Genomic DNA, 27196 nt, shown 5'->3' with positions numbered 1-27196 from the left:
TTTTGTCAGCCCTGCTTTTAGAAAGAAAAACACACCCACTATCCTGAAACTTCCTTGTGCTGCTAAGTCACTAGTCACATGATACCAAATTGCTTTCTATGTTATTTTTGTCTTAATAATTCAGTCTGTGAAGGAGCATAAAAAATACATGCAAGACTTGAATTTCATTCAGTGGCAAAACTTAGATTTAAGCTGATATATAACCCTACACAAGATTACTTAGAGGCAGAATCCTGCAGTGGTTCAATGGGACTTAGCCCCAAGCATGCATGCACAGGATTGCAGCCTCAAATTTGCAATCTGCTTCTCATTGACACTAGCTAATCAAGATTACACTCTAGGTTTCCCTGTAGCAAGTTTCCTAAGGTTTGAGCCAGCAAAGTCACATAAATCTCATCAAAGTCAGTTCTCTGGAGTCGTCAGTTTCTTCCAACCAGCCCTCCTACCTCCCATTCATTTTGATCAATTGGAAGACCTTCTTTATTGCATGAAAATAAATGAAGGGGTTGCACTCTGCCTCACTGCCAATCCAACTGTATTATGTACAACTCCCTTAGGGAGTGGAATGTTTTTGGCCAGCTCTGCATGATCATTGGAATGGTGGGAACTCATTGCTATAGCAGACGTGCCCCAAGGAGCAAATATAGGGAAGAACAGTATCCCAGTAAAATTATTGAAGAAGTGCTTTAGTAGTCCAGAGATAGCACCTTTCCACTGCAGAGTGGATGGGGATTAAGAAGAGAATGATCCCATTAGTCAATGAACACAGTCTGTAAATTGCTAATTATTCAGTCCTTCAACTGATTGTGGAAGGCTGGTTTTTACATTGCTGTGGTTGGAGTAAATATCTGCATAGGCAATGCCCCTACTTTTAAAGGAAGAAAGTATCTTAACAGTCCTATCTAAAAATAATAGCAACACTGTCATCACCTGCAGGACACACATTGCCCTATAATTATTCTAGTCTGCAGCGCAGGTGTTTTGAGATCTCTGTGGCTTGCAGAGATTAGATACAATCTAAGGATGAAATTAGATCTCATGAAAAGACCCATACAACAGTTCATTGTGAAGCTTGTTGTTACCACCTTGTCTATCTTCATTTCCTTTGTTTATGGGGCGACATGGCTTGACCCTACTGATGTCTTTACTGTTTCTGTAGGAAAGAGAGGAAAAAATAATTCTCTACTTCTCCAGTCTTGTGTGTTGCTGCCCTGAAAATTCAAAAGCAAAAAGGCAAAAATCAAGTTGGAATCAGCCCAATGCTTACTCACAAAAAAGAACTTCCACATGTCCCAAATTTACCAAGGATCCTCCCAGCACAATTTGTTGCTGCCCGTGACATGTTCCCACTTTCTTTTCAGATGGCAAAGAATTAGATGTGATGCATATTTGTTTGTGTACATCTCCAGAACAAACTCCCTCTCACATCTGTCTCCTCTATTGCCACTTTGACTCATGTCTGCCATGTGCTCATAAAACAGGAGGGCTTGGCCCTATATTGAGACAATCTAGAGATTATGAAACATAGTTTTATGAATAACTTACTGAAATAAACTTTTAACCACACGGATTCATAGCAATTAACATACCATAGCTCATTTGGTAGAGCCATCACAGTTCTATTATCGAGGAAATATTTGTCCTACCAGAAACTAAAAACAAAACAAAACCCCAAACCCATGAGTTTTATTTATTTCTCCCTTCCACCTCCAAATTTTCATCCAAGCATTCAGGGCTACATCCAGGAAGTTATTCCATGCAAATAGGGTATGCTAGAGCCTTCCGCATAGAAATTGATTTGGACTTTGTAAGAAATGTGGTGTCAGCTTGGCCCCAAATTCACAGCAGGTGCTCTGGACCCACCTGTTTGAGGACAATCCCATAAAGAAAATATAGTGATATTTCTTAGCAAGATAGAAGAGAAGAAGAAGAAGAAGAAGAAGAAGAAGCAGAAGCAGAAGCAGAAGAAGAAGAAGAAGAAGAAGAAGAAGAAGAAGAAGAAGACTTCTTTGAGAGAACATGAGAGGTGGAAAAGTCACCTAGTGATACCAGATCTGAGGCAGGGAATGTGAATTCAATTCAATTCATCTCCTCTTCATGTCCATACTACTATGTCCAATGCATCACTTTGGCTCTCTGTCTCTACCTAGGGATGGAGACTGTAGAATCATTCAACTGGGGAGCAAAGGGTTGGCCAAGACAGAGACATTATAGGGGTTCATATATGTTTTTTGTTTGTTATCTTGTTTGTTTGTTTGTTTTCACTCCTGTCTCTGACTGGGCAGTGATGGGCCTAACTGCTTTCTTTGCAGGGGCAGAAGTTGCAGGAGAGAGAGAAGGAACGAAGCCTTTCTATTTAACTCGACACCACCTGCTGGCGTTGACAATTTCTCATCCAAACTCAGACATTAATCTACTGTGATTGTTTGGCAGTTAATCTGCTGTGATTCATGAAGTGATGTTACTTTCCTGGCTGGATGTGTGAGTTACACAAGGGGAGGTGTTGGCTATTCCTCGAAACCCAGCTAGAATAATCTTTGTCTATAAATGTGTCACGCTTGACTGTGCCAGGAGCAATCATGTTGATTTCCCCAAGTTTTTACTTCAGTATCCATTGTGATGCAGATGGGATCAATAGAGAGAAGCATTTTTGTAAGGACTCAAGTACTTGAGAGCCTGGGTAGTATCAGCAGCAGCTGGAACGGTGGTGTGAAGCCCCCCTCCCATCAGCAGCAGCACTGCAACTTACACAAATCAGACTCAACTAGGGCAGGACAATAGCAAAGTTGTGGCTGTGCAAGAAGCACTGGATTGGTTTTGCCTATGCAACCCTTGTTAGAAGAGCTTGCAGCCTGGATGAATTATATAGAAATGATCACTTACAGCTTCTGGAGTTCAAAGGCTTTATTCATGAAGGAGCAGATTATCTTGAAAGAAACTATTTATGGGATGAGTAGAGATGAAAGAGAAAAATAGCAGACATCTTGGGCGAATCTACACTGGCCGGTTATAATGTTAGCAATGCATTATAAAAATGTGACACCAGAGGGCGCTGCATTGAGAGCTATATAACGTTTTTTAAAATAGCCTTTAACAGCATTTTTACAGATCAGTGTAGATTCAGCCTTTGTATCAGCATATCAGGAGAGAAAAAACAAAATGGTTCAGCTTTTAGGGGCAGAGTTAACTTAAACAGAGAGACTACAAACAAGGGCTGGTTACATTGCTAGACAAACAGTGCCTTTGTGTGTTTTAAAGAAACATTAACTAGATGCTCAAGAGAATTAAATGTATTTGTTTTTCTCCAATAACCCTGACCTCAACACCAGCCTGCCCCATCCAGGTAAGCTGCAGTGGGCATAAATGTACCAAATAATTAGTGTTGTTCAGCTCTTATGCTTCCATATTTGCTGCTGTCAATGCTAGTGATGTTATAATAGTCCAAAGGCATGAATTAAGGAATGAACCACAATCCATAGCCACTTAGAAATAAATAAGTCTCTTGAATAGAATCCATTTGTCTGACTCATGAAGAAGCTGGAGCCACTTCAGAAAATTTGCTTCTTCCTTTTTAGTGCTTTTTCTAGAAAGAGCAAACCCCAGTTAGGTAATTTGCATTCTTTCTTAATAGTGTAAGTCCTTTCCCAAACACACAGTGCTATAAAAAAGCACTTTTGCTATCAATATAATGAAAGGCATAAAACCAACAAGGTGAACAACATCACCCTAGCCCTGAACCCACAACAAAATGTTGCCTTTTGAATCTTATACATTTAGGGCATGATCGTTGCCCTAATTAGAAAATGGGCTGGGTGTGGCATTAACTCTATAGATTATCCAATGTTTTATGTTCTTAACATATGGAAACAGTTACCAAGAAGTCCATCCAGCCAACTGGGAAGAAAAAGCAATGTAAGACTGTACCCAAAAAACAAGAGGAACCTGAGAACAGAAAGAGCTCAGTTAATATTTTCTTAACTTCATTTTTCCATCTCCCACCCACCCCCCTTAAAAAACAAAAAACAAAAACCCTTCTGGATTTCCCCTACATGTCCATAAATGGAAGTTACCAAAATGCCACATTTTCAGACTGACTTGAAACAGGAAATGCCAAAGATGTCTTAAGATAACCTGTTCTGTAACCACAATAAGGCTGCAACCCTAACCTCAGTTGCCTGGAAGTAAGTCCCACTGAATTCAATAGGACTGACTTCTGAATAGATGTGGTTCAGCTTGCACTGTACAGTGGTACCTCAAATTAAGAACTTAATCCGTTCTGGAGGTCCGTTCTTAACCTGAAACTGTTCTTAACCTGAAGCACCACTTTAGCTACTGGGTCCTCCCGCTGCCGCCGCGACGCTGCTGCACAATTTCTGTTCTCATCCTGATGCAAAGTTCTTAACCTGAGGTACTATTTCTGGGTTAGCGGACTCTGTAACCTGAAGCGTATGTAACCTGAAGTGCATGTAACCCGAGGTACCACTGTAATGGTTTGTTCCAAAGCACACTTACAAGGGAGTCAGTACTGAATATAGTGAGTCTTGCTTTTGAATAACATGATTAGGACTGCACTGTATTTAGATACGTTCAAAGGTTTTGCAAATTGAGGTGATACTCATGCAAAAGCAGAACATAAATATAAATATTAAACAATACATTTAAATTTGTCAAAAACAGGGATACTATTGGAGCATTTGTTGGTAGATATCCCTAGCCTGATGGGGAGTTACATATACAAACAGATGCTGCATACTTGATTTCCTGACCTCTTCCAGCAGCAGGCTTCTCCCCACATGTGAGGGATATGCTTGGGGAGAAACAAAATGTTTTTCCACCTGAGGCCACCGAGCTACCAATCTTCCTCTTGCCTGCTCACTTCTGATTCCTCCACAACCCGCCTCATCTGGGGCTATCTTGCCTCTGTACTGCTCTGAGTATCATAGAGTCTTTGCTCAGACTGAGGCACTGTGGGTAAGGTGACCTTGGAAAGTGCTCAGGTTACCACCACTTTGGCATTGACAAATATTTTTTTTAAATTTCACTGTGATATACTGTGAAGCTCTCCAGGGCCACCCAGTGGCGTAGCGTGGGGGGTGCCAGGGGGGCCGGCCGCACCGGGCGCAACATGGGCGGGGGGCGCGCTCGCACTAGCAGCTCTCTGCCCCTACTAAAATCCACGGGTTAGGGAGCCCGCGCTCGCTCGGCTTGGCGAGGAGGTCGCGGAAGGGGGAGAGCGAAGCCTTCTGCCGCGGGCAAAAAAAGGAGAGGAAGCCGGGTGGGCGGGCGGGCGGGCTGGCTGGCGGGGGTCTGGCTGCGCCTGCTGCTGCCGGTGCAGGGCAAGGCAAGCAGAGCGAGGAGGAGAGAGAGGGGAAGGGGGGGGAAGCAGCTAGGAAACGCTGCGGTGTGGAGGAGGAATCAATTAAGGAGAGAAAGCGAAAAGCCTTGGAGAAAGGGAAAAAAGGAAAGAAAAGAGGCAGCTCCAGGAGAGCGCGGGGGAAAGAGAAGCCTCGCTGCTGCTGCTGCTGCTTGGGAGAGTAAATTACTGTACTTGCCTTGCCCCGGGTTAGGGGGCGCAAATTATTTGCCTTGCCCCGGGTTAGGGGGCGCAAATTACTTGCCTTGCCCCAGGTGCTGATAACCCACGCTACGCCGCTGGGGCCACCTCACCCACATTGCCTCTATTTCACCCACATTTCCCTCCCTCAGACTGAGGCACAGGTGAGTGGCCTAGGCAGACCTTTAGGATCATAAGCAATGGACAAGCAGCGGCAACACTCCTACAGTCCACTAGGCTGGGAGTGGTGGCTGACAAGGCCCTTGACTACCACCTTAGCAACTATAATTGTCAGGCCAGCAAAAATAGCATCGGGAGGTGGTTGGCTCAGATGTGGGCAAGGACTGTAGTCCTGAGGCAGATGAACTGGGGAGGCACTGATCTGCCAGCCCATAAAATCCACCGCCTGAGGCAAATAACTTGCTAATGGGTAGAACAATCCAGGATATGCTAATATCTACCCCTCCCATGTGCACAGTGAACATGCAGTAAGGTCTGTGACAGATCCAAGTTATCCAGGTCAAGATTTCAGAATACCACTGCCACACATTCAGTATACATCAGAGGGTGGGTAAAGAAAGAGAAATTCCCATGAGAAATATGCATTCACCGTGAAACTTCACACCATTCGAGAAGTAGGCCAGAAGTGAATAAAGATAGATTGTGTAGATGTCCTCTGCTTCATCGATCATAAAGCTGACATCTATAATTTTAGCATATGTAATGCCAATGCAGGCATGTTGACATCTGCAGCCAATGGTTCTTACCCCATAAATTTATGTCTATTATTAGATCTGTTTCTCCAAGTTGTATCAGTTTCCTTTTATTTTATTTTCTTGGACCAATATTGCAGCAACTGCTCATACCAACTATGGTAAATCTATTTATACTCTGGGGAAGGGCACCGTTCTTAAATGAAGCATAAATAGTGACACATAAGCTTCTGGTGAAGGAAGGCCCATCAATACAGAGAAGGAGGCTTCCACTGTGAATCTTCCTTCTGCCCTGCATGCCTCTTCTCAAATGTCCCCAAGGCTTTTCCCCAGCCGGAACTTGCCAGAACTCAGTTCTGTAGCCTATCAGGTGGGCACCATTGACATCCTAAGAGAACTTCCCACTGGTGGGGCTAGCACTGCATCCACAGCCCAGATGTACATGGTAGAACAAAAGGTGCAGGATGGCTTGGCCCAGATTGGGCCCAACACTAGGATATGATGGCAGTGAAACCAGCTCAGCCCCACCCTGCCATTTTGGGACCTTCTGATAGCTTTGTTTGGCAGCTAGGGGAGGCTGGAGGGACATTGCTATCTAATCCAGCACAGTGAGGGGTATAAGCATTGGATTGTTTTGCCAAATCGAGCAAAAAAGGTTGACATGTTGTTCCCAAACGGAGATTGTGTTCACATCATGAAACTGGTAATTATTTATTGGGGCGGAGGCCTCATGCCAATCCATTCTTTCTAATGCTTCAACCAGTGATAGCTGTTGGCAAAGCTGACCACACCAGCCATTTATCTGACAGGAGATCCTCACTCACAATAGCATGCATGTGCCAACAGAAAAATGTGCAAAGATCTCTGAATTGGATTAATAAGAAAAACAAACAAACATGTGCTCTACTTTTAACGTGTTTTAATATTGTTGCTTCTAATGTCAGGTTATATTCCAATGTATTTCATCTCTTTTATTTGTGAGCAGTTTTGAATACACCAGAAATAGTGAAGTAAAATTCATTTTGTGTGGCCGATGGATATTACATGTTTTACGTGCACGGAACTTTACAGAGTAATAAGGCGAATTCTCCTGTCCCAGAAGAGCTTACAAGCTGCAAGACAAGAGAGAGAAGATTAAACAGGGGGATAAAATTGTATAGATCCAGGGTTTCTTCTATTAATGGAAGGGGTTTTTATCCAGCAGAGACTCCCAGTAGTGAAAGGGCAGGAGGTCAGTACCACCTATTTTCCTTTCCCTGTAACCTCAAACACAAAAAGGGTTAAAAAGAATAACAATCATCTCCATTCAGAGCCACTGAACCCCAGTGCCTACATCAGGGGCCGGACTAACCCGTGGCCCTGCAAATATTGGTGCACTACAGCTCCCGTTATTGTGGACCATTGGCCATGCTGCTTCATGATTAATGAGAGTTGGGGACCAATATTTGAAAGGACACAGGTTCCCCACTCCTTGACTGGAGTATAGGACTCGAAAGTGAGAAACCCAGACTCATGAAGCACTCAGACTGATTTTCCAGCATTGCTGAATTCCTGCTGTAAGTTCCTTTGGAGGCAGTATGGCATATTAATGAAACGTTTTGGAAAAAATAAACCCAGGAGCTCTGAGTCTGTAAGAACTGAGAATGTTCACTGGTGACAGAATGTTGACTGGCTTTTGGAGGGGAGGGTAGAAAATGGGGGGGCGGAGGATGGAATGATAAAAGACATGCTGGCACTCTGAAAAGGAGCACTCCACACAGCAACATTCAAAGTCCCACTGAGAAAGAATATTTTGGAATGATTGCCTGAGAAGTCCCAGGAAAGAGTAAGGGGATCCATGTTCCAGTTTACATACTGCCCTCAACTGTACCATTCCTAATGCCCAAACTGCCTGCATATGCATATTCATTTTTGTTGGTGCTGCTCCTCATAGAAAATGTTGAATAGTTGGTCATATTGCCCTCCTGTGGTAGAGCCACAGAACAGCCTAAGGCTGGGAGCACATTTGAAGTGGGGAAAAGGAAGCTGTTCACTCTGCATAAACGTCTGGTCTGCCTCATACTGAGGGAAGAGAGCAATTCCAGATAGATGGAAGCAACAATTAAAGATCAAACTGTGGGAGGCAGTGGAAGACAGGAGTGCTTGGCGTGCTCTGGTCCATGGGGTCACGAAGAGTTTGACACGACTAAACGGCTAAACAACAACGAGGGCCTGTGAGAAAATGGGAAGAGAATCATGCTCTTTGTGTGGCCAGAACGTGCTGGAGGACATGTGGAGGGAGCCCAATAGTGCAGATTTTCCAATGTACTTGCATATGCAGCACATGGACTGATTAGGAAGCACCAAAGGCCCTCAGTCTGGAAGCATTCGAAGTATTTAGTGCCCCATATAATTTGGCCCACCAATGGAGAAATAGGTAAAAGTGCTTTTTCTTGTCAAGTACAGGTTGCTACTGTTGGGCTTTTTAAAAAAGTGCTCCATTTACAAAGACTCACCCTTTTCAGAGGAGCAGAGAAACGTAGCTAATTAAAGATGTAAATAAATGTACATCTTTTGTGTATTTTCCACAATTTGGGTGGAATAAATATGTGACAGGGAAGCGGGTGGCGCTGTGGGTTAAACCACAGAGCCTAGGACTTGCCGATCAGAAGGTCGGCGGTTCAAATCCCCGTGATGGGGTGAGCTCCCGTTGCTCGGTCCCTGCTCCTGCCAACCTAGCAGTTCGAAAGCATGTCAAAGTGCAAGTAGATAAATAGGTACCGCTCCGGCAGGAAGGTAAACGGCGTTTCCGTGCGCTGCTCTGGTTTGCCAGAAGCGGCTTAGTCATGCTGGCCACATGACCCGGAAGCTGTACGCCAGCTCCCTTGGCCAATAAAGCGAGATGAGCGCTGCAACCCCAGAGTCGGTCACGACTGGACCTAATGGTCAGGGGTCCCTTTACCCTTTACCTTTAAATATGTGACAGATACTTACGTAGCAGCTAAAGATGAAAGGATCTGTCAGTTTCTATCCTCTTTCTAATTTTCCCCTTAAGTTCAGTTCTCATGAAAATTACACAGCATTTTCATGAGATTTTTCTCCCAATAAACACATTTTTATATGCAGTTTTGATTAACACACACATTTTTGCAAGCAATTTTCCCTGATATCATGAGTTTCTGTATGTTATTTTCACCAACATCTTCACTTTTAAGCATACTTTCCCCCAACATATGCATTTTTGTAAACAGTGGTTGAGGAACTGCATTGTGAAATTCGGATAAGAGAGAAGGATGACTGCGCTTCTGTTCTCTTTTGAAAAGTGCAGATTTGATAAATTTACTGAACTGAATTTCTCCTCCATCCCTAGTGGCAGCCTTTACTGCCACTGCACAACAACTGGTTGTGGCTTTTAAATTCACACCTAAACATCACTGATAATACTGAAACTTAGCCCGACCTTTGCCTCTGCCCTGATTATAGAGAACAGTTATAACAATGTAATGCTTCCCAAACCATCCATTTATCTCAGTCTGCTGACTAGAACAACAAAGAATCTTGCCGAATCTTAAAAGACAAACACATTTAATTATGGCACAAGCGTTTGTGAACTAGAGTCCACTTCACCAGATGCACAGCATGATCCTCAGTTGGTTGATACATACAAATGGGTATATAGATGAAAAATAAAAAGGCACCGTCCGTTACATGGCAATGAAGTGCAAAAAGCATAGTTGGTGGCAGTTCAATTAGACACTAATTAAATTCAAGCTGCTCAGCAAAGGAAAAAACGTTCCTTTGTTTACACAATTTTATTTCAAAGCAAGCATTTGCAGAATGACTTAAATAGAAGCTAGCCTACAAAGGAGACAAAATGTTGGTGACAGGAGACAATCCCAGATGCATTGCTCACGACTAGAGCTGAAAAGCTCCCAATTGGAGATGAATTATGTGGACTCGCATTTGGCACTTACGGCAGGATTCTGGAGCTCCTGAGTGGAGCCAATCCCAGGGCAGCTCAAAGTTGAGAGAACACTTGAGGCCTCCAGGTTCCTCCTTTGCTGCCTTGGCATTGTCCATCCCACAACTGACATCATATGGTGCCAAGTGTGAGGCAGGTGGGCATGGCTTGGGAACAATGTCTTCAAGGGCCAACTGAGGACTTCTGCCAGGAGTTTCCCTATGCCTGAATTAGAGCTTAAGTGTATGCAAAAGAAGCACAGCTACCATTTACAACAACTATGTACGTTGGTGGCAGCATAATTCTATTAGCTTCCAAAGCAACTACTCTCTTCCGAACTTAAAAGTGGTAAGCTTAATGCTGGTGGTCAACAAAAGCGGTTCAAAGACTCTCTCAAGGCAAGTCTAAAAGAATGTCGCATAAACACCGACAACTGGGAAACACTGGCCTGCGAGCGCTCCAATTGGAGAACAGCCTTTACCAAAGGTGTCATGGACTTTGAAGATGCTCAAACTCAGGACGAAAGGGAGAAATGTGCCAAGAGGAAGGCACATTTGGCAAGCCCCCACCATGATCAACTCCCACCCAGAAACCTATGTCCCCACTGTGGAAGGACGTGTGGATCCAGAATTGGCCTCCACAGTCACTTACAGACTCACTGTTAAAACCATGTTTATGGAAGACAAATCTTACTCAGCTATGAGTGATCACACAAGAAAAAGAAGAAGGAGGAGAAGAATTATATTAGCATTACTGGTTAAATTAATGGTAAACCACTTAGGGAGTTTATTTACAATTAGGTGACATACAAATTTTCTAAAATAAATACAGTGGTACCTCGGGTTAAGTACTTAATTTGTTCCGGAGGTCCATTCTTAACCTGAAACTGTTCTTAACCTGAAGCACTACTTCAGCTAATGGGGCCTCCTGCTGCTGCCGCGCCGCCGGAGTACGATTTCTGTTCTCATCCTGGGGCAAAGTTCTTAACCCGAGATACTATTTCTGGGTTAGTGGAGTCTGTAACCTGAAGCGTATGTAACCTGAAGCGTATGTAACCTGAAGCATATGTAACCCGAGGTACCACTGTATTTGTATTTATTTGTAAAATAAATGCTGGCTGGAGGAGATTGTAGTTCAAAACATTTGGAAGGCACTAGGTTGGCAAACGCTGTATATCTTATCTGCCAACTAAAGCAGACAAGCAGAGATATTTTTCTTTTTAAAGACACTTTATAGAATAAAATGTGGGCTTCATTTTGCGATGGTATGTCACTTTGATTAGCAAAATGAATATTTTCAAGTGGCAAACAGTCGCCATAAAAAAATGAAGCCCACATTTTATTCTATAAAGTCTTGGAAAAAATAATGCTTCAGAACTTGTTTGTGTTTTGTTGTGTTCAAACGCTCATGAAATGTTATGTCCAGATCACCTGGTGGCGCTGTTTCACCAAGCGTGCATATTTCTGTGTGGTGGATAATACTTAGCACTGAGTGTGATCACCTTTACAGAAGGCAACTTAAGTACATCGGAAGCTGGATCAGGCCCATCTAATCCAGCATTCTCTTGTAACAGTGAATTCCTGAACAAGTTAATAGGGAATTTTGAAAGTCCTGAGTGAATATGCTGAAATCTTTAACATGTGAATGGGAAAGTGCTGGAGAAGATAAGGAAGTAAATAAAGGAAATGTTAGAGTTAGGTGCGATCACGGAATCTCTAAGCATGTGGTCCTCTCGAGTGGTTTCCATTCCAAAGCAAGGTGGGCCTATTAGATTTTGTACAAACTTCAGAAGCATTAATAAGATCACCACTCCTGATGCCTGATCCCATACCCAAAGCGGATTCTATGTTGGAGTTGTTGGGATCAGCCAGCATCAGGGTTTTTGGCAAATGGAATTGGAATAATCTTCTAGGTGTAAAACAGCATTTAACACTGAATGGTATATATGGATTTACTTTCTTCTGTTTGAGTTAAATGATTCTCCTGCATCTCAAAGGGGAAAGGGAATCTTTATGACAAATGATAACCTCTCCCTATTTTTTAAAAGCAGTACCAGCAAATCTAACCAGCAAATATGTGTTACTCAAAAGGACTAGTATCTTAAAATCAGTATTTTTTCAATTTCCGGAAAAGGGAGTGGGTAGTACAAATATGCTAGTGATTTTTTCTTTTCTTTTCAGCAAATATTACAAAGCTATTACAAAGCTACCAGAAGCCTCTTCTTTCTATAAGTATTTGACATACAGTACATTCTGGAAAACAACTCCAGAACATGGCTGTATCTTTATTTAGTATTTATATTATTTCTTCTTTTTTAAAAAATATACATGCCAGTTGTTTCACTTTTAGTTAATCCACTATTAACACAAATAATCCACTATAAACAAAAATAAAGTAATTCCAGTACACTTAAATGAAGTTGAAAAGAGCTGTTGACGTTGCATGTGCGTCCATTTACGTATGGCTGGCAGAATGACTTTAATAATATACAAAAAATTTCCACCTCATTCATGCGGATAACAGGCTGGGAGAAGCTGTTCTCTTTTGCTATAGTTGGTCCATAAAATGTCCCTGAGATACAAATGTGGCAGAGAGTCTTTCCAGCTCCCATTTTGCTCAAGCATCTTCAAAAAAAAGTATCTTCCAGCACGATTAAAAAATTTACTTTGTGCAATATAGTTTCTTTCTTTCTCTCTCTTTCTGTATAGAAACTCACATTAGGCCTTGTCCAAGCTTGGCAAATAAGTTTTTAACTGTAATATGTCGGATACAGGCTGTTTTCTGTCATGGTAGAAACTTAGTCCCGTAAGAAGTTCCACATCTCTGACTCGGGTTGTATGGAACTTAATTCTCTCTTCCACCCACGAGGACTCAGGCTTGCCATTCTGTTGGAGCAGAGAGAAAAGGTTGTGTAAAAGATTGCCACAGAGTGTGCCTGTCTTATTTGGGGGGGGGGGAATTGGGATTACTCACTGCGCAGCTTTCACTGTTGTCTTCTTTGTGAGGTATAACATAAGATGCAACGTCAAGAGACCCTTCGCATTGCCAAGGAGTCTGGGAAACATTTTTGCAGCTTGTCAAGATAATAAAGTAGTGAGTTGGAATGAGAACTTCTGGATTACTTGTGAGCCTGGAATAAAAATTTAAAAAATCAGTATCTTAGTCTTTGTCCATGTAAGCTTTTAAAGTTTTGTCACACCACAATAGAATGGACAGCGGAATCAACAAAACATTTAAGCCCAAACTATAGCATTAAAATGGTTTGATCCTGCTAAATACAACCCACCAGAAAGTTCTGCTGTGAGAAAACATTTTTGAAATGAATCATATAGGAGAATTTGCTGATGGATCAAGTCTCTTGATGTCAAAGGCATGAAATGTGTTTCTCTGGAAGTAGGTTTCCTTTTTTTAAAGCTTTACTTCCTCATTTTAAAGAAAACCTACTGAAGCTTTGCAGTTAATGATGCTGTTAATGAGTTACTTCGAGCAGAGTTCATGATAAGTCAAAAGAACTCTTTGGAACCATGAGTCTAGTTAACTGGAAAGCTAGAATTGTTTTCCCAAGGAAAGCTTTGAAAGAAAGAAAAATTACAATAGCAACTCAGATGAAGGAAGGAATTGAATTTGTCGAAATGATAGTAGGTATCTGTGTAGCAGGTTCACAGGCTGTATTTGGACTGAATGCTAAATCTTCGTTCAGCACTACATGAATGACTGGGCTCCTCTCCTTCTCTGCTCCTCTCCCACAAAGCTGAGCTACAGTCCAGAAGTAGCTACTTCCATTTCCCCCTAACTGTGGTTGCTAATTAGTCAGAACCAGGGATCCTATGGTTAGAGTACGCTTACTTTGAAACAAACTTTAGTCAGCATTAAATCATGTTCCCTGATTCAGACAAAACAAAACAAAACAAAACACAGTTAAGGGAAAATGGAAATGAAATCTTCCAAAAAAATGAAGGAGACAGAGGAGAGGGAGTGTTCAAGCTTAGGAGGGGGCTAGGCTAACTTTGCCCACTATATTAAAGTGGACATGTGTTTTGTATTATTAATAATATAAAGTAATATAAATTATTATTTATAAATGCACATACAGTCATACCTCGGGTTAAATGTGCTTCAGGTTGAGCGTTTTCAGGTTACGCTCCATGGCAATCCAGAAGTAACAGAGCGTGGTACTTCCGGCTTTTGCCGCTCGCGCATGAGCACACATTCAAAATGACGTCGCGTGCATGCGCGGAAGCGGCAAAACGTGACCCACAGACGCGCAGTCGCGTCTTACGTTCTACTCAGGATGCGAACAGGGCTCCGGAACGGATCCCGTTCAGATCCAGAGGTACCACTGTACTGCTTAAAGTCAAAATAGGCTTTCAAGTAGTTCATCAGTTATAAAAAGGGGGAGGGGAAGAGTGAAAGGAATTCCTTATTAACATACACTGATATACGAACTGAACCAATCCACAACTCCCAAACTACAGTCAACAGGTTTACCACACCTATCAGCCAATCACCCATTCCCACCACCCTTCTGAGTAATACCCCTCCCCACCCTCTCACTATATATAAGGGTCTGGTGACTTCTGTTTCAGTGTATCTGAAGAAGTGTGCATGCACACGAAAGCTCATACCAATAACTAACTTAGTTGGTCTCTAAGGTGCTACTGGAAGGAATTTTTTTATTTTGTTCCCAAACTAATGTGAGGATCAGAACTTACTTTATCCACCAACATTCATACTTCATACAATTCTTGACTCAGAAACCATATCAGAATATGTTTAAATACAAATTTGGGAGGCCATAGAAATACATATTTTAAAAGAAATGTGTTTTAAAATAGCATTTAAATATAGATTGTTGGATAACTTTCCAAAGAAATAAAATCACAGGTGTCTGCAGAAATGGAACACAATGAACTTCTAGGTGAACTCATAGGTGAACTCATGTGAAAGTGAAACAGACTTATTGGCCCATCAGTATTGCTGAGAATACAAAAATGGGAGCTAGATTGATAGATAGATGATAGATAGATGGTAGATAGATAGATAGATGATAGATAGATGATAGATAGATAGATAGATAGATAGATAGATGATATAGATAACAAAATGCATTTTATCTGATGTTTCATCCCAGAAATTAACTATAGTAAGAACTTTTCTATGGTAGCTAGTGCCATAAAATTGTAATACGGTTTTAAAAATAGCTACAACTGACATATCTTTACCTTTTCACTTCCTCGGGTGTATCATACAAGCCATTGTAGTCATAATCAAACACAGGGCCAGTAATGACATGGACACCATTTCTGGCTGCAGCATAGGCTGGCAGTAGGACTGCATTAAAGTAGTTCCATATCACTGAAAACACAATGGGAGCAGTTGAACAAGGAAATACAAGCGCCTTTCCTATCAATCACACATGCAGGATAAAAGAGCATCTTTTGGCATTTCCCTTACTAAGATCATAGGCTGCCTTTATTTTTCTTATTTGTCAAACTAGTTTTGTATGGCATGAACATAACACCATCCCCTGATGGCTGGCAAATATTACATCTTTGGGATGTTGGAGGCCTCATAACACATAACCTCTGTGGCCTGGGGAATTTCCCTTGTTTTGTATATTTTTTTAGGCAAACTGGGGTGGCAACACAGAGAGGTTCAAGCAGCTGCCCTCCAGGCCCCTCACCTGGCTCTGTTAGTCAGCCCTGCTGCCTCCTCATACCATTCTTCAACTGAGGGAGTACACACTTGCCTCCAAACATCTTTACTTATTAGTGAGTTTCAGGGGTTTGGGTGGCAGGTGGTGGTTTTAAAAATAAAAAGAGAAGACATAATTAACCCTTACCATGGAAAGCATGGTACATTGGTACAATATTACTTGATAAGAATGCTTCGACTTTACTGTATCTTTCATCCTTTATCAGATCTGAAAATTAAAAATGTATAAACAACTATTAATTACAAAAATTGAATGAAATGTCTCAAAAAAGGCTTATGCCCCATTCCCCCCCTTTTTTGCCCACTTCTGGGTCACAGCGATGTGCGCATGCACTGTTGCATGTCAATTCAATGCACATAAGTCAGTCAGTGCCTTACATCTTATATATAAAAGCAAAAACTGCAACTCTTGCTTTGTACGCTAATAAATTGCTCTGCTTAGAAATGAGAAAGAAAACAGAATTACTCGGTGGGAAAAGAAATCCATAGTTTAGCTGGGGGTGACTTTTGTAAAATGAACACATCTGGCTGCGGTTCGAAGGAATGCGACTGTCGACATTGAAACAGCTTGGGGTGGCTTCTGAAGATGCAGTCCAATTGTCCTAATTAACAAAATGGGGCATTAGTTGCTGAGTATGCATACCGCACATTACATAGCCAGATACAGATTCACAATTGTCTCCCTTACTCTGACTGTCACCTATGAAATGGTTTAGCCTGTGAAGCTTTTTTTTTTTGGCCAATAATTATTCCAGTCTCAGTTCGGCTGGCTGAACATATGACTTGTGGAGAACTCTCTAATAGTAGAATTTTATAATTCCAAACCTCTTCCAATTTTGCCACACCACCAGGAATAGGTCTATGTAGACCTATTTGGTGGAAATTTCATTTTGGAGCATCAGACATTTTTCAGACCAAGCTGGTCATAGCTAGGGTGAGACAACATGTGACATGCAAATGTGAGAAGCACATGGATGCGTTGTGGTCCACCTGGCCTTTGTCCAACAGAAGACTGTGACAGTGGAGGACTTCAGGCTGCTGTGGGAGATCTTGGATGTATGAACTTCAAATTCTTCAACTTGGAATTCTAATCAATTCAATATCTAGCCCTGGTACTCTCGGCCTTTTCAGGCTGAAGCACCCACTTTTAATGCAAGCATGCATTTGGTGACCCAATTCTTTATCTTTTACTATATGTTTTCATGGTGGTGGTGATCTTGCTGCAACCCATCTTGGATCAGGCTGCAACCCACTAGGGGGTCCTGACCTACCCGTTGAAAACCAGTGAAAGTCAACTAAATATCAAATGAAGTAAATTAGCTGAATTGTAACATGGGCCTGTTCTGCAATCTCCCACAATACTTATGGGGAACCACTGTGCTGTCTAAGAACCATTTGGTTTAGCTCTTAGTATCAGTATTCGTCTCAGTATTATTTAGGCTCACTAGTCTTGCACCTCCTGATAACTTCTTTTCCCCCTTTTAAATATAAACTGTGTCCTTGATTACTAATGTACTTACATGCTTGTTAACCATATAGGCACTCCACAAAGGCATCTTGATCTTGTGGCTAAAGCCATTTACATAATGGTAGCTGTGAAGAAGACAATAGACCTGCTTCTTTTGGAGCACTCTGGGCCTCCCAAATGGCAAACTGTATTTTTCAATCTTCTTTACTAGAGTAGGAGGAAGAAAAACACAATTCAGCTTGCTTCTCCTGGAAAGATTTTCTGCTTAATTTATACTTTTCTCTAAGTAGTTACAACGCTTACTTTCTGAAGTATTGAAAGTTATCTGTTGTTGAATCTGTGGCAAGAGAAAGCAAAAGGTGAGGTCGTCATTTTGTGTACCATCATACCAAGCAAAACATTTCACAAAAAATGTTTTTTAAGTTTCAACTTTGTTCCTCTCAATCACAGGGGCCCCATGAGGGGATATAGTGACAAAGCTTTCTCCCACTTCAGAGACAGAGAACCTATGGGCCCTCCAGCTGCTGTTGAACTCCAGCTCCTATCAGACCCAGCTAAAATAGTCAATGGTTGAGGGCTAAATTTACCATTGGCCTACCCTGCAAGGGTCACATGCCAGCAATGGGTGTGACCACCCAACTATCACAGACACATAGCCCTCCCTCCTTCCCCCTCAGCTGATCTGCGCAGATCAGCTGTGGAGCAGGGTTAGGTCTCTAACCCACTCATCAAAAGACCAATCTGATGACCAAGACAGGAACAATTGAATTCACATCATCATCTGGGGGCTGGGCTGGGTGGAGATATTTCCCTTTGAAGGAGGAGGCTCATGGTCTGATAATTCTCCTTGTTCCAGCATTGTTGTTAGGTGTGGTCTCAGTAGAAAGCTGTTTTTCCAGCTCTGTCTGGTTTGCCAGCTATGGCCATTCCTGAAAAGGGACAGTCTAGCCTCTATGACTCATGCACTGACAACCTTGGGATTGGATTACTGTAATAAGCTGTATGTGGGGCTTGCTTTGAAGATGATTCAGAAGCTACAGCTAGTGCAAAATGTGGCAGCTAGTCAGCTGGCGGTTCAGGTCCTTGGAATCCTATTGCACTGATCTTGTGAGAATTGCAATGGTTCCCAATTTGCTTGCTATCAAGCAAAATTCAAGGCACTAGTAATGACTTATAAAGTTCTAAAACATGCTAAGATCAGGTTCTCCTAGCTGTTCCTCATCCCAGTGACATCTGTTATGCAGCATTGAGGGACAGTCCTCTCACTCTTACTGCCATCACGGTATGTCCTTTCCCTTGAACTATGACTGGCACCAACACTGATAAGTTTCCAATGTTAACCGAAAACCACCTATTCCATCCAGCCTTTACAGGGGTTGTCAAGGAGTGACCATCTGGCCAGATATTGATTATTCTTGTTATTGCTGCCCTTGCTGTGATTTTATCTGCTCCTTTTATTTTTGGGTTATGATTGTATTGTTTGATAACCCTCCCTGGTATCACATTATTATAAAGACTGGGTTAGAAATATAGATATTTAAAGGGTTTTTTTTTAAAAAAAATATTTATTACAAACAATAGAAATCCCTCATTGACATCACTGAATGCCAACTGATGTTGACACAGCTTATGCAGGATTCCATGGTTTTAGCCAGGAGTGCCATCAATTGCTACATATATTTTTTTGGTCTCATGAATACTTACTGAAAAATCACATGGGCAGCCACGGTTATCTGCAGAGGTTCTCTGTTGTGTGGGAGGGCATGTTGAAGGAAGGCTTTCTTCCTTGGGATGTCTCGGCATATAACTGGCCTTCTTTAAAAGGTGGTTGAGGCTTCCATGGGTTCCATTGTTGGGAGCAGGTGTCAAGCCGAGTAGATCTACAGTTGTTCAGAAAACAATGGCAAAGATGTTCAAAGGTGCACTTCTGCACTGCAGTCCACTTGCAACTATGATCATGAAAATGCCATGTCTTTAGAATTTCTGACATTTTTTAATTATATCTATGCTGGTGGTCAACTGAAAGGCCCACTGGAAGCAGATCATATGCATAAAAGTATAAGACAGTAAAATAAAGTAATCACACGCCACAGGTGGGTCTCCTGGGAGACAGAATTCCAGAGCCTGGGTACTACCACTGAGAAGGACCTCAGACATTATTGAGATGTGAAGTTGTGCTTCCTCTAAAGATATCAGTGAGTAGGCAGACTCATATGGGAACAAGCAAATCTTTAAATACAATATATTATAGTCTGCTCACTACCCAAGAAACACTGCCTGTCATATGTATAGAAGACAGCTTGGGATCTTCCGCCTTCTATAAGGCACACTTGCACACTGGCCAACCTCAACCCTGATTCAAGCCTACAGGAATAGTCTACAACTGCAAGAATTTCTCTCTCATTTCCTTCACAGGGCAATAGCTTCACTGTTGACAGAGGTTCTAGAGGTGAAGCAAGAGCTTGGGCCCTTTGCAGGCTGTGATGCTGCTGCTAATACACGATAGGCTAAAATTCATTCCCTAATAAAGAGCAGTCCAATGCAGCCTCAAACTGACAGGGATTTCACAAGTGTGAATAGTATTTACAAACAGTTTTCTCCCAAAGAGAAGTCTGTGCACAGGAACAACCATTTCAATAAATGCACACTGAGAAAATGAGAGCGCTATTGATGCTAAGGGGAAACAAGCTATTAATCTGGATAATCAGGTCATCAAGGGCCGTGCAAGAGAGCTTTAATATACAGCTCCCATGAATCTGTATGTTGAGACTGCATTTCATCACTTGCAAAGTTTCAAAATGTAAGACAACAAAACATGTCTTTATGGTGAAGCTGAAGGCTTATTTGGCTTCTTGTCTATGTCCAATAACCCATGAAACCCATTAAACACTTATTTAAGTGTGGGGCAGTTTGCAATGGGTAGAGAGAGCTCCAAGAAAGGGGAAATATTAAGATATGGGAATCCTGAGAAGATGATACATGTATAGAAAGAGAGTGAATAGGAAGAGGACAAGAAGGGGCTAAAAAAAATGTAGGGTTGTAGTTGTTAGATTGAAAATTGACGTGGGCAGGAGACAGCAGAGTCCAGCAGTTTCCCACTATAAGAAATGTATCCATAATGTGCATGTAAAAGTCCAGTCCAATCAAAAACTATTTTTCCAAAAGCTTTGTGAGGTGGGGGGGGGGGAGCAGCCACTTTACCATACCACACATTAAATTGTAGATCTCAATGTTTTCAAAGGGATCAACTTCATTTTGAATCTTGAATCCAGGTCCAAACCCAATAAACAGAGCCTAGAATAAAACAGAAATTATGTTTTATATGTATGAAATGAACATCTCCCTCTCTCTCTCTCTCTCTCTCTCTCTCTCTCTCTCTCTCTCTCAGTGTGTAACACACACTCATTTGGAACATCCATTTAGGATGTAGTCCTTTTCTCATTTATCTGAGAATAGGCATGATTAATTCTATTTCTACTACTTCCATAATGTTGCACCGTTAGTGTTTAACTAATAATTGCTAAATTGATCTGAATACAAATGCAGTCTAAGCTCATCTTAAATGATTCTCCGTTAAAGTTATTTCAGGGGAAATCGGAACAACCTTTCAACAGACTTCTCTAGACTGTGTGTATGAGAAATATATAGTTGATTCACATATATTTTTCAGAACTGTCTCCAGCAGAAGTAAACAGTGACTAATTATGCCCCTGTGTCTATGTAGCCCTTAAATTTATCTAAACATGTAAGACTGAGATAGCCCTTTTTAACGACATACAGGAAACCCAGCTTTAAAAACAAAACAAAAAACCAAGTTTGATCTAACATTATCTGTCAGGAGGCTTACATTGTTGCAAATGTTCCAGTTGAGGTTCTTTTTTACTTTCTTTGAACAAATACAATATGTATTTCCTTGCAAATGTTATTGAAGTCATGATATAAATGTTATAATCTACCTTTATTCAGACTACAGCTGCATCCCTCAAGACAAACAAAAGCAAATAACAGACTGCTACATTCAAGGCGAGTGAGTTTCTTATCTCTTGTGGTAATTTTTTTTTAACAGCTGTTATTTGTGCAGCCACTGCTGTTTGCGATAAAGAACATTAGCATGCCATGCTTCTCGGTAACAACAGATGTTCCTACAGTAAAGATCTTAAACTACTACTTGTCCCCTGCAAAGACCATTCTTTTGAATTCTCATGCAAGTTGCACATTTAATAAAACCAAGATCTAGCTGTAAGACTGCTCCAGTCACCAGAAAAATCTAGCAGACAAGAGCTGATACAAGGATGAGACCTGTGCCATGCATTTGGACTACATACTTTGCAGATGTACAGAAGAATAAATGTTGGGTTACCCAGTATCATCCCACCCCATCACACTCGGAACAGGACAGAATCTGCAATTTAAAGTAAGATAAATGCCATATCTCTGGCATTTCATAAACGTATGGGTTCTTGATCCAAATATCAAAAGTGAGATAATTTAAAATGCTGGCTGGCAAGATATAAAATTCTTCACCTACAACCTGAATTTGGAACAGTCCCATGAAAGCAATACAGTGGGGGGTCTTTTAAAGATATATAGATGAGCTCACAGGGGCCTCCCAGCCCCATATTACAGGTAACTGGAATAAGCCTAAGTAGGCAGGACACAAGTCTAGATGGCAAGGAGGGTCAGTGGTCAGGCATGAGTGAGAAACATAGAGGGAGCATGATAGAGATCCCAGCATCAAAGCTACCCCAGGATCATTAAAAGCCTTGGAAGCGCACAGAGAGGAGAGACCCTATTTACCTGCATATTTGCAAATGCATTGTCTGACCCATGGAATCCACCAGTGCAATACTTGAGCTCAGAGGGCATCCTACAAAACACAGACATGAATAGATAACTGGCAATACCTGCCAACCGGCATTACAGAAAAAGCTTGACTAGCGCAACCACTGACCCTCAAACCTTCCTTTTTCACAATTTGTTCCTCTTCCTACTATTCAGAGCACCATTTGCTGAGACTATGTAATGCTGTTTCCATTGTCATAGCCAAGGGCGGTGGAGGGGAGGCCGTCCTCCCATCAAGTAAATAAACAAAAATACTTAACTGAGGTTTTGCCGCTGCCCCGCCCCCCCTAAATCCTAGCTACGGCCATGGATGCTTCTCAAATCTCTTCATTAGCTTCTTTTCCCTTTCCATATCCAGGACTAACTCCTTGTCCTGCTCCTTAAAATTCTTCTAACCAGCAAAGCTCAGCCTCAAAATCCAACAAACTAGCAGAAGGGAAAACTCAAGAAAGGTTACAAATATATAATTTGATCCCACTTAATAGAAATAAGCAACAAAACTCAGAAACATACGATTTGTGTTACGGTGCTGGAATGAAAGAATGCTTCCATGCACAAGCAGAGTTCATGGGCCCTGTAAAAAAATTAAATTTTCATAGCCAGGAAAGAAAGAGTGGCCACTTACCGAGCAAGCTGCCATTGCTGGTCCATATAAAAATGCACTGGCTCAATCCGGTCATTCTTGGCATAATGAAATCGCTTGGGGAGCAGTTGCTTCAGGTATGCCTTGAAAGGTTGATTTGGAACCAAGCACTGAAAATGTTGAAATTAAAAACACATATTTAACCCCGTTACGCTTGCAAATTTTAAGTGTTCCCAAATGGAAACACTTGAATAACTCAAACAGTAAACCTATTCAAATTCTTCTATAGAAAACTTTCAGGTCCCCTTCTCTCTCTCTCTCTCTCTCACCCCATCATGGGAGCCACTTCCATGTGATCTGGTGTCATACCCACAAGGGTAAGCCTGATAAAGAACGTAGCTATAATTTTACAACTGGACAGAGAGTAATGACTATACTTACTGTAAGGTTTCTTACAATGCCTTCGTAATCAACTGGAAGAGTTAGATGAAATAATTAGTTACCTAAAGGTCAAAAGAAAAATGAAAATAAAGGATGTCCTAATAAGTCATGGTGATTTAAAAACTGCACAATACTTCATATTCCTTAGCAAGCATTCATGGCTCTCTCTTTTTTGCCATAGCCTTATCCACACCAAAAGCAACTCTTTACCATACAGCATAGCACAAGGGTGTCAAAAACCAATGTGGCCAGTCCCATGCTGGCATCAGGCAGACTTGGCTGAAAAGCTCTCCAATCGTTCATTTAACACACAACTTACTTGAGTAATGTGAGATTTCTCTGAGTGCTCAGTACATTAGTTAAACATAGAGAAGTGTCTAAATAAATAAAAACAAGCAGCAACTGTCATCTTTCTGGAACCTACTTGAGTTTTGTGTTCTTTGAAATATCATGCCCTTGGTATGAAACAGTTCAATTGCTTTAAAATGTGCCAGCTCTGTATTTTTCCCCAAAAGAAATCAATTGCATTTATTCACTTCTGCGAAAGAAAGTTAAGAGACTATGGACTAAAAATGCATCATGGAATTGTAGATTTCGAAAAGGCCACAAGTGCCATCTACTCCAACTCCCTGCAATGCAGGAATCTTTTGCTCAGTGTGGGGCTCGAATTTATGACCCTGAGATTAAGAGTCACATGCTCTACCAAATTATGATTACATGTGGCATCTTATTGCATTGTATTATATTGATAGAATACTGGGGTTGTGCCTCAAGATTGCATTTGTGGTTGCATTTGTATATAACCCTGGCCATCAGCTGAATGAAGAAGATGCCTGCAAAAACTAGAGTTCTTTTTTACCTCCCTACATCCAACCAGCTTAAGTGTTCCAAAACACTTAAGTTATGCCTTTTGAGTGATTAAATCACTGAAGAGTTGTCATAGAGAAGAGCTCCAGTGCAATGATGCATTGTTCTATAATTTTTGCTGCAATCTTTACCTCATTGACCTGGGAATGAGCCCCACTGAATTCAATAGGACTTACTTCTGTGTATATATGTTTAGGATTGCACTCTAGATGTTTATAAGTTGTTTCAGATGCAGGTAATGAACACAATAATTCATTTATTTGTTCAGTTTCCATTTTAACCTGCTCTTTGGTCAAACAAAGGTCAACCATTCCCAGGATTGAAGCAGGAGAGAAGCTTGACGTGATTATTTTGTTATGGACCTCTTGTAGTACAGGCTCGTTCCAATATTTATTTTGCTGTACTTTGAAAGTTGCAACACACACAAATAAGTAGTATAAATTAGTCTAGTAGTTACATACAAGAGTAATACTCATCTGGAACTTTTTGGGGTCTCAAGCGAGCTGCAGGTCCAGGTACTACAAACAAGTCTTGAACGCTATCCAAGTATGTATTTAGGTATGTTGATTTGCTGCAGCTTGCTGCCTCCATTCCTTCAAAGAAAGAAAGAAAGACTCTTTTTAAGAATAGCTCACTGAGACAACATAGCTCACCAAGCAAAATTACTAGAAAGACATGAACAACAAATGAATGGCACAATCCTGTACATGTCTACTCAGAAGCAAGCCTCATCAAGTTCAATGGAACTTACCCCCAGATAAGTGTGTATAGGATTGCAACCTTAGTAGTATAAATAGACTTTGACATTTCAATAACAGAACAATCCAAAACTACAGGAAATTGTGTAACTTCTGCCGGGTCGCTAGATCTAATGAAAGAGCTGAAGGAGGTTTGGGATCAGGGTCACGCTGCCATTTCTCCCTCCTGCTCCAGCCACTCCCCTGGATCACCCCCTTTTTTTTGGCAGTGTGGGGGTTGGCGGGTTATGCTCACTTAACTTATGCTGCTCATCTGAGCCAGGGTGGAGAACTTATACTGGCATAGCCGCAACTCAGTTGGGACAACCCAAGAGCTGCTGGATCCAATCTCCCCACCCCAGCAGGTTGTTTCGATTGTACCATAAATGTTGTAATTTGTTGCCTATGTTTTTGTTTCTCCACCTCAATCCTAAACATGGAAGTAAGTAACTGTGACTTAAACTGGATTTACTTCCATTTATTCTGGACCTTTCTGAGATACTGATATGAGATATTACAAATAATGAAGAGTATGAACCAAATCAAGTTAGAGAAAATATGTATTCATTCACACCTAAAATTTATAGGCTGCACTGTAACCACAGTTCTCTGGGTAGCTCAACACAAAATTACAGTAAAACAAAATATAACCAATAAAACACCAGAATATTGAAAAATATCCTTATTATTTGTTTATTTGTTTTTAAAAGAAGTGTTCAAACAAGACCTGCATAATTTAAATAAGCTTACCATGATCAGAAAGCAGAATAATGTTAATGCAATTGTGGAGGTTCATCTGCTTAAGTCCATCCATCAGTAGCCCAACCATGCTGTCTACTCTCTGTAATGCAAGAATGACCTGCAGGAAAAAAACAAAAAGGGAGAGGCAAAACCAATGATAACTTAACATGTAAATAAATGTTAACGGCGATTAATATTTTCAATATTTCAACAAGTTACTCACTTAGAAAAAACGTTTCTCTCTAGGCCTGCAGCCTGACATACATACACAGAAACAAACTGAAATCTAGACTGGTATTTTGGAAAGCATCACAAATATAGTTAGAAGAAAGATGTGTCTTATTTTTTATATTTCATGACTTAAATTAAGAGGTTGTCAGTTACATGTAATACACCATGGCCCGGTTAATGCATAATGCTAAGCCAAACCATGGTTTACAGCACAATCCTAACCATGTCTTTTCAGAAGTACGTTTCGTTGAATTCAATGGGGCTTACTCCCAGGTCAGAGGGGTGCAGATTGCAGGCTTAGTCTGGGGTAGCACAGCAGCAGCAGGACCAGAGAAATTCACACTATGCCATGGTTTAGCTGAGCATTAGGTGTGAACTGGGAAGTGCTGTTTTTAAAATGCTGCTTATGTACATGTAAGCTTCCAACAAATCTCTTTTTTAAAACAAATCACATCCCTGAGCAATTGCAGAACTTAACATTAAAACCAAAAGTAAAATAATATGAAGTTACTTACTTCACTGCTAACTGGTCCATATCTGTGGCCTGAGGAATCTGGTTCTTCTAAATACAGAGTGTAAAGGTGTGGTCTATATCAAACAGCACCAACATTTTAATATTTTACATATAAATTCAGAGAGAAGCGTGGAAATATTTAGATTCAATATTATTTATGAGAAATAAGTGTGCACCAAGAACAAGAAAGGGACTTGCAACACCTTATAGAATAGCTGAATATCCTAGCTTACATATATTAGAGAACAGGTGTGCCACACCAACTAAGAGACCAGAATGAGTTATGAATCAAGAAATCTCCAGTTTGAATTTCGCCTCTGCCATAAACTCATTAAGCAGCCTTAGGCAAGCCATTCTCCCTCATCCTTAGTCATGCCTCCCCAGATGAGAGATATGAAGAGTAACAAGGACTGAGAATGCACTCCTAATCCTGCTACTGTTTGGCAGGTTTAATGGAGCAGTGGGGGGCCCACCACATTCACATTCACAAGGAAAGGGGGGAGAGAAATTGCTCCAGCAGTTGGGAGATGGTACATTGATCAGCCCTGGATCGGGGGCAATGCCATCACATGATGGCTTGGAATCAAAACAAATCCTCAGCTGGCTCAGCCCCTCCCTAGAGTTCTCTGCTGGTTGCCACTGCCAGGAAACTCACTAGAAGCACTTCCTGCTGCTCTTGTGTTTGGCAGGCAGAATGGGGAACTCTGCACACAGGTGGCACACAGGGCTGGGCAGAGGGACATGTAATCCAACCCCAGCCCAGTGCAAATGGGGGTTTAATCTAATCTGCCACTTAAGCGGGTTAAGATTATAACTAGATAATGCATGAAAAGTACTTGGAAACCCTTCA

General features: G+C 41.4%; 1 protein-coding gene across 1 annotated transcript in view; it reads right to left on the bottom strand.

The window, feature by feature from the left end:
* Positions 1-12471: 12471 nt before the first annotated feature.
* ENPP1 (ectonucleotide pyrophosphatase/phosphodiesterase 1) overlaps positions 12472-27196 on the bottom strand; it is a 44189-nt gene continuing 29464 nt past the window's right edge. Inside the window, exons 11-25 of the mRNA XM_080999571.1 lie at positions 26348-26420; positions 25611-25719; positions 24585-24716; positions 23257-23288; positions 22858-22985; positions 22188-22257; positions 20597-20684; positions 19095-19270; positions 17694-17727; positions 17443-17597; positions 16389-16524; positions 16050-16130; positions 15430-15562; positions 13181-13337; positions 12472-13092 (exon numbers count right to left, since the gene is read on the bottom strand). Of these exons, the coding sequence (XP_080855697.1) occupies positions 12925-13092; positions 13181-13337; positions 15430-15562; positions 16050-16130; positions 16389-16524; positions 17443-17597; positions 17694-17727; positions 19095-19270; positions 20597-20684; positions 22188-22257; positions 22858-22985; positions 23257-23288; positions 24585-24716; positions 25611-25719; positions 26348-26420 (1672 nt within the window). The 3' untranslated portion in view covers positions 12472-12924. The remainder of the gene's footprint in view (positions 13093-13180; positions 13338-15429; positions 15563-16049; positions 16131-16388; positions 16525-17442; positions 17598-17693; positions 17728-19094; positions 19271-20596; positions 20685-22187; positions 22258-22857; positions 22986-23256; positions 23289-24584; positions 24717-25610; positions 25720-26347; positions 26421-27196) is intronic.

This window comes from Podarcis pityusensis (assembly GCF_964106645.2).
Source record: "Podarcis pityusensis genome assembly, chromosome: 3".
In the NCBI taxonomy this organism is placed as follows: Eukaryota; Metazoa; Chordata; class Lepidosauria; order Squamata; family Lacertidae; genus Podarcis; species Podarcis pityusensis.
The sequence above is the reverse complement of the archived record's forward strand: the minus strand, read 5'-3'. Positions and strand labels throughout refer to the sequence as shown.